The sequence below is a fragment of the Pomacea canaliculata genome, linkage group LG2 (genome assembly GCF_003073045.1).
Source record: "Pomacea canaliculata isolate SZHN2017 linkage group LG2, ASM307304v1, whole genome shotgun sequence".
Classification (NCBI taxonomy): Eukaryota; Metazoa; Mollusca; class Gastropoda; order Architaenioglossa; family Ampullariidae; genus Pomacea; species Pomacea canaliculata.
The window spans coordinates 38602646-38610848 of record NC_037591.1 but is presented as its reverse complement, the minus strand read 5'-3'; the positions used below and the strand labels follow the sequence as shown (position 1 = coordinate 38610848).

General features: G+C 40.4%; 1 protein-coding gene across 1 annotated transcript; it reads right to left on the bottom strand.

Annotated features, from left to right (window-relative positions):
• Positions 1-6264: 6264 nt before the first annotated feature.
• LOC112557024 (probable G-protein coupled receptor 139) lies at positions 6265-7572 on the bottom strand. The gene has a single exon (XM_025226587.1). The coding sequence runs from the start codon at positions 7468-7470 to the stop codon at positions 6340-6342; it is 1131 nt and encodes a 376-aa protein (XP_025082372.1). The 5' UTR covers positions 7471-7572; the 3' UTR covers positions 6265-6339.
• Positions 7573-8203: the final 631 nt, after the last annotated feature.

Below are 8203 nucleotides of genomic sequence, written 5' to 3'. Positions count from 1 at the left end.
TATATCTATATATTGTTTCAGATGGTCATACCACACTTGTTTTGATAAATTTATTAATATATCACTTTATCTCCATTTCTCCTTCTCATTCTTTTTATTTTCTTTCAATTGTCACCTATCTTCCTCCCTCTATCTGTCTTTCTTATCTCCGTTTTTTCTCTCTTTGTTACAGTCAAAGAGAAATTCTTTCGTCTTTTCAAATCCTCTGTAATTAAGAACACCCCTAGCCTAAAATAAACGACCGTGACCTCATGGTAGCTCTCACGACTACAGACATCTTTCTTTAAGTCTGTGTTCATGACAGCTGACAGTTATAAATAACTGTTTAAAAATAACACGCGGAACCCCGCTTTTCTTCACAACATATAAACAATTCCTGGAAAGGGAGTTTAATTGGTCACGAATTTTATTTCTCTGTGGAAATCTCTTTTTAGACAAAGTTTTTATAAATTTACTTCCTCTTCACGGAAATGTATAAGAAAAAATTCACTGCTGCTGGGAGATAAAACGATTAATTGTTTGGGTACTCGAATAAACTCCTTTAGAAAATGATGAATGAAAGATCTTAATTCTTTTTTTTTTTTTTTTTTTTTTTGCTTTCAGCTGGTTTACATCGGTTGAGTGGGGAAGATTGTTTTTACTGTTATACTTCATAGGGTGACTTTGAAAAGGCACCTCAAGAGATATATTAAACCAAAGTGCATAATTGCCTTTTATCGTAAGAGAAATAAACCCCTCAGAGAACCTGTAACATAAACGCTCAGTAAAGAGCTTGTATGATTAGTAACGGTTACTTTGAGCATATCTGCTTCTATCGATAAGCCTAAGCAACTGTCTGGTCGCAAACAACAGATTCTCGAGGCTGCTAGACAAGTGTTGTGTCAGAAAACAACTACAATAAGCACTAACAGTCATAGGTACATTCCAGGCCAAGAAAAAGCAATTCTCAAGTAGTTTATCAAAGGAACTTTAATCAAGTCTCAACAGCATAATTATTCAGCTCTGTAAAAGATTACCCAGATTAGTATTTAAATCCAATGATAGACCTTTTGCTGTAGTTAAACTTGTAAGGACATTATGCCGAGAGCACGCTATTCCACAAAAATGAGAAACTCCTGCACTTAGTAAATTTGGCCAAGTTAATGCAGAAAGGCGGACCAGCACTTGTCGAGTTCGTGACCCTTTGACCTCGGAGGTCTGAACCGTGCACAAACGCGGGATGTCCCCAGTAGGTCTATCAAACACACACACGTCTTTCAGACATACAGCATTAAAGATAGACAACTAGAAGTTCAGTTATTTATTAAAGAAGCTTTAAATGTGCGTTTATGAATTTGGATGAAAAAATTGTTTTCAACCACAGCGAGCTGACAGTTCTCAAAAGAACCAACATTTCTACAGGTACTCCTGGCTGTAAGTTCTACGCTTATCAGTCTGTAGTAGTCTCATAAAACACCGCTATTGACATTTTTATTGCAAATAATACTGATGACTTTTTGTATAGTATCACGTGTGAGTGTCCATCAAATATGTGGGAAATAATTCCTGAAAAGCTCGGTCACATGACCCGTGATATAGCCTAAGTTGCTGGCACGGCGTAAAAAAAAAAAAAAAACTTCTGTCACGTTTATTGCTTTATTTACTGTTCATCATCATGTCTGTGTGGTGTCAGGCTTTGTCTGCAGTACAAAGCAAAAGTGACCAACGGATGCTTTAAATGTCCCCTTCTGTTACTTTCGAGACGCAAACTACTTTGAGGTGACTTCGTGACCACATCACACACAGAAGCTTGTGTCCTACGTTTATAATCAATATGAACAGATAGTTTCCACGTTATTATTAGTGGTTGTGTAGGGCTCTGTTTAGCATACTTTATGTTTATAAATTAAAAACCGGCATGCGTAGCTATGTAGACGATCAGAAGCATATGTACTTTTCTGACGTAGGCAAGGTAAACAGGTAAATCCACGCTTAATTATAGTACATAACACTCATGCAAGATTATTTATTATTGTGCAACATAAACGTTTCGAAAAAATATCACATGAGGTGCCTGTACTTTGTGCCATTTTCATCTGCTCGTATTTAACTAATAATTATTTACTTTTTGTTTGCTTTTGGGTACATACACAAAACGTGCATTGCTTATTTTTCCGCTTCCTGGAGATGACATTGAAGGTTTACCATTGACACCGTACACTAACATAATCCTAATATAGTCTGCTGGCCACCTGTGTCTTTTCAACACTCTATGATGTATTATTTAGTATATAAAATTTTAATCAGTTTCATGTCTACATATTCAATGTAATTATTTCAGACACAATCTGGAAATTTCTGCTGGCGCAAGACACCAACCTGAAAAAGCAGGCAAGAGACATACGATCTTTTCCACCTTGTTACCAGGACAGAAAAATAAATAAATAAAAAATAAATAACTGCGTCTTTGGTCTAGAAGAAGAATTAACAGTTTGCCTATTTTGTGCGTAGGCGGCTTCCGTGTGTTATGAACAGTCGTAAACAGTTGGTAATAGGTTTAATTTTAAACTCAAACCTCGAGCTTCTAAGGATATATATATGGCAGCATATTCACAGACGATAGTGTACAGTTTGCGTTTTTTCTTTCAATCGGCCTTGAAACCACAAGATCCTTTCTTTTAAAAAGTTTAAAATATGGACAAAACTCTTAAAACCCGACGAGATGCTTTACGTGTCTCCTACAGAGAGGAGCACAGGCAATCAAGAGTGAAGAAATTTCACTCGGTACCGTTAAAACAAACCTGCTGACCCCTATCATACTTCATGCTGCTGGCTGTGACCTAAGGAGCCCTGCTATAAGTATCGCCACACTTCAGTCTAAGACCTGTGAGGCTCAGTAAGACATTAAATGAGCCGCAGTAACTTTTATTGGTCACTGTGAATGTTTCTTTCAGCAGACCTGTAGGAGCAAAGCGAAGCTCTACCCACCAAAATAAATAAATAAAATAAATAAAATAAAAACATTAAAAAAAGAAAACAAACAAAAAACCACGACGACATAGTTTTTTCCTCCGAAAATTCGCCTGAGCTTTTAAAGTCTAAGTGTATTCACAGCATTATATCAAGTTTTAAAAAGTCATCTGACTGTAATTGCCGCTAATCACAGCTCTTTAAACTGATCAAATGGTTATTTTTTGACAGTTACATATAGACAAGACCAACACTTGATTGTTAACTTTCATTTCTACGGGACTACAAAAAACTGTACCTGAGTGAAATTAAATATAGACTGTACTGAACCACTACTCATCCTCCCAAAAAAAACAGTCATGACATTCTATTCGTTGTCAAGTGCATTTTACACATTAGGTGACATATTAATGCTGTCTTTCTGTAAGTGGCTTACCTGTCCATAACATGGCAAGTGCAAAGCAAATCTCTGTTCGCATTTTGCGCGAAATTATTCTTCCCTGATAAATCACATGCCCACTGCTGACCGTCCGTTTGACCTTACTGCTCTTGATCAGTTAGAAAGTGAAGAACGATCCTTCCATGTCTCAGATATTGAGAAGGAGAAATTAATTACAATTTTGACTTACATTCGCGTTAATCTTAATAATTGTGCGAGTCGTAACTTTTATTTCGTTAGCAATGCCTTTTCGGCTTTAGTGCTAATATTTTTTTTCTTCATTGTGTTTGGTTGTTATTCTACTCTGTACGTCCATACGTCCTTCCAAACCGACCGTCTATTTTAAGCAAGCTTCATCGTATTGCCGAGTACTGCTCTTTGTCTCTCATCTGATTTCAAAGAGCTTGCTCCTCTCGTAAAATGATCCATGTTTTAATTAAAGTGACGGTCTGTATGTTTCTAGCTTTCTGTCTATTGTCTCTCAGCCAGTCAGTCCGTCTACTGACCGACAGTCGGGTCCACGTCAGCAGAGTTCTGTTCGTCTTTCTTGTCTAGGATCCCCAATCCTTTCATTTTTGCGGTTTGTAGTGTCGTCTCTTTATTATAGCAATAACTATATGTTGACTTGATGTGTATGGTTATCCACAAGAAATAGCTCATTTAGAATACCAAACCTTGTACGTGCTCGTGTAACAAGTGAAAAGCCATTTTATTTTCAATATTTTAACCACAGGTACTTGTCTCATATTCCAAAGTAATCCTTTTCTAATTTGGAACTCCAAACCATTTATTCGCGTGTTCCAGTTAATCACTATCTCATCTACCTTTGTGAATACAAAGCTTCTCATACCTGTTAATGAAGTAATCATTGTGGCTCGTCCTTCCGTGGCCAGTAAAGGACACTAGCACCACAAAGCATCTCCGTGACAACGACTGTGGAGTCTAATCACGTGGCATACAGAAACCTCCACACAACGTGTCGTTGTCTAAGAGCAGGATGGAGATCGTGTTTCGAAGAAATTATCACAAGTAACTCTGGTATGACATTTGAAATTAACCATCAGATTCTTTGTTACAGATAAGAGCTGCAGAAGACTAGCGCTTTTATCACCAGAACCGTTATCTTAATTACCGAAAGTGAGCAATAATACTGAGGAGTTCAAATTGCAACAATTTCTACGAAAGATTAAAAGTTTGAAAATCTCCCATAAACAACTTATATGGTTAACACACGTGTAACACAGAATAGTGACACGTTGTGAAAGAACTAAGCAAAATTATTGGACTGAAGCGACTGAAATTTAAAGGTCTTATTCTTTTTCGGGCATTATGTTGCCATAATTCTTTCCACAAACCCCCTGTTGTCGTGTGCGGACGTTTTGCCGACGGACGTTTCTCCGCCGGACGTTTCGGAGCCGGACGTTTTGTCGACTGGACGTTTCGCCGCTGGACGTTTCGGAGTCGGACGTTTTGCCGACTGGCTTTTCGCCGCCGGACGTTTCGCCGCATTATGTCAGAGAGAGAGCTTACTTACTTCTCAAAGAATGAAAGTAACTACTAGATTACACAATAATTCTTTATTTCAAACAAATTTTACACACAGACTTCACAGACAGTTCACTTTGATTGTCACAGATTATGCGCAACAGCTTTGAGAAAAAACATTGATACAATGGCGAGAGAAATGTGTGAGCTAACGGTTCACATGAGGAGGGATAGTGAGAGAGAGTTCACTGATACATTGATACAATGGCGAGAGAAATGTGTGAGCTAAGGGGCGTCACACACTTGACTTCGGCTAAAGGTCCCGCGTGAAATGCCGAAATGAAGTGCCCCGCGCCGAAACGTCCGGCGGCGAAACGTCCAGTCGACAAAACGTCCGGCTCCGAAACGTCAGGCGGCGAAACGTCCGTCGGCGAAAAGTCCGTGTACCCCTGTTGTAGGTCTAGTTGCTTATAACCGTTTTCTAAATAAATAGTCAATACATTCTGCTTGGGAAATAATCTTGTAGTTTAACATGTCTGCCGCGTTAACGACAACATTTCCTCAAATCAGGCTTTTCAAGTTCAAAAGCAAATAAAGCTTTTTTGGCACAGCTGGGTTAGTCCTTTTACAAAGTAGATATCAGGTGCATAATATGTTGTTATACAAAACTATATAATGAGATGAGAAATCTATTAAAAATCAACTTCAAAAGTAACGGACATTAATATGACACGATGCGGCTGGATACAGACCTGTTGGTACTGGATACAGACCTCTAAGACATTGGACAAGGTGACAGCGAAGGGAGTAGAGAACTGTTGATGTTCAGACGCTGTGGAACTGGATAAAATCTCTTTTTACTGAATGAGTAATAGTTGGGATCACGAAAATGCGAGTTTTGTAGAGCAGGAAAAAATGGATTGTTTGTTTATTTAAAAATAATTGACATAAAAAAAGAGCCTGGATTATTCATCAAAGATAGCAGAAGACTGTCTAATGTCAACAGATTGTCACAAGACTGTTTAACCTTTAAGCCATTAAATACGGACTATTGTCAACCTGAGATTGATGCAGACCATTTGCCAAACTGATGCGTTTATTGGGATTTGCGACCTCCTTTCATTAATACGACACTTTAGTAATATATTAATTAGTCTATCGATCTGTTTGTTAGTCAATAGTGTTTGTATAGAGTCGTTCGGTCGGTCAGTCTGTTCGTATGCCTGCACGTTGTATCACCTGGCTCTCTACCATCTCGACTACTTGTCGCAATAAATATATCCTTGACCGGGAGATAGTTAAAATAAGAAACAGACAGGGTTTAAGCTTTCATAGACAGACAGACAGACAGACAGACAGACAGACAGACAGACAGGCAGGCAGACAGAAAGAAAGACAGATAGACACCATTAGAATTGTTGGATAGATAACCCTGCGACTAACAAAAAGTGAGATGCTGAGAACTCTCAGGTACGTTGCTTGGAAGTTAGAATCTGTCTCTTATCATTACTATCCGTTAGTCTCACCCTGCAAGTCACCACGATTTTCATGAACTCTTCTCTAAACCTGTGACCTGTCAAACAATACAGGTAAAAATTGATGGCGCTGTTGAGGTACCACAGCTGATTAGCGATTACATGTAAAAATTGGTGGAAGCTTTCCTTCTCACTGTCCCCACCGATCAGCTCCATGACATAAGCATACGAAAGGAGATAAGCGCAGTAGGGCATGGTCAAAAGAAAGAAGGTGAAGGACAAGGCTATCAGGGTCACAGTCAGAGACGAGGCTCGCTTTTCACGAGAGTTGACCTGCCCAGGGTCACCCACCGCCAGGCGATGGCGGGCAGTTCTCACGGACATCACAACCGTTTTGAGGAGGACGATATTGGACAAGAGGAGGATAGCGAAGGGAGTGACGGAGAAGACGAGCAGGTCGAACCACGACCACACGTTGAAGAAGAAGGCCTCGTAGTGCTGATCTATGAAGTAGCAGTCCCTCGGTAGTGTCACGTTGACGAAGGCCTCGGGTCGCAACAACTTGCCGTAGATGATGTGAGCGTGCAGCGAGATGAGCGTGATGCTGATGGCGGCGATGATTGTCTGCGACACCCCGCGAGTGCACAAGGCGTTGACACGGTGCGGCACCACCACGGAGGCTGCGCGCTGCAGCGTCACGGCGACCAGCAGCCAGGCCGACATGGCGCCGCTGACGTAGAGCCCGTACGCGTAAACCCGACACGTCACTTCCGTCAGGTCCTCGACGTCAAACGCAAACTCGTACCGCGTCCACACCTGCACCAGGCCGAACACGAGGAGACCGATGTCTGCCACGGCCAACGCCACGAAGTACAAGGACATGGCGGACTGGCGGCTCAACCGGCGATGAATGATGATGGCCATGATGTTTCCGAACATCCCTAAAATTAAAATTATTGGCGGTGACACTTTCAGTAACATTATCATAGCCTGCGACCAAAAGTCTGCGCCGGAGTTGGTGTCGGTGAGAAAATCTACGACATAGTTGGCGTCGTTCGGCGAATCTACAGCAGAGAAATTGTCAAAGAGGCTGTCAGAGACCATTTCATTGACTGCTGTCATTGTAAGTCTTCATCGGAGCCCCACATCACTGATATATTTTTATCAGAAACGTAGGTAGGTGCCATTGAACGAGGGAGTCGGAAGTGAGTAGACTATCCTGCTATTTATATATACCAGGTGGGAATTTTTTTAAGTAGCAAAATAATTGTCTTACAGTAATTAGGCGGGGACATTGCCTTCGCATTGTCCTGTTTTAACAAGGGTAAATGTCTTAGAAAGAAGTTCAAATTAAATCAATTTAAAGCATCGGAGGCTTAAAACGAGAAAAACGAGAAACATTTTCCGTGAAAAAGACGTTAAGCTTTTTTTTATGTAACTGAAAGGTTCTTTGAGAAATCAAGGAGAAAGACACCCTGCTGAGCTACTGCCATTTTGAATGTGCTGAACGGGTGGGGCAATGGTTTTTAAAAGCCTTGTAGGGAAATAAGTTGAAGACCTTTGATGCCGTGCAAAAAGAAATGTCTTCGATAAACTTTGTCCTTTTTTTACGATAGAAATCGGTTTGCAAGTGGTTAACCGTTAATAGTAGGCGCGATACTCTTGCGTGTGTCTGTGTTTATGTGCATCTTCCCATGCACAAGCACAGACGAGCAGACTAGAAAACAAGCAAACGCACATCCATTACAGCACGCACTTGATACACGTACGCTCCCACAGGAGAATGACTTCACTACTGTTCAACTTTGCTTCTAAGACGACTCACCGATGGATTGTGTGTTTACCATGAATTTGA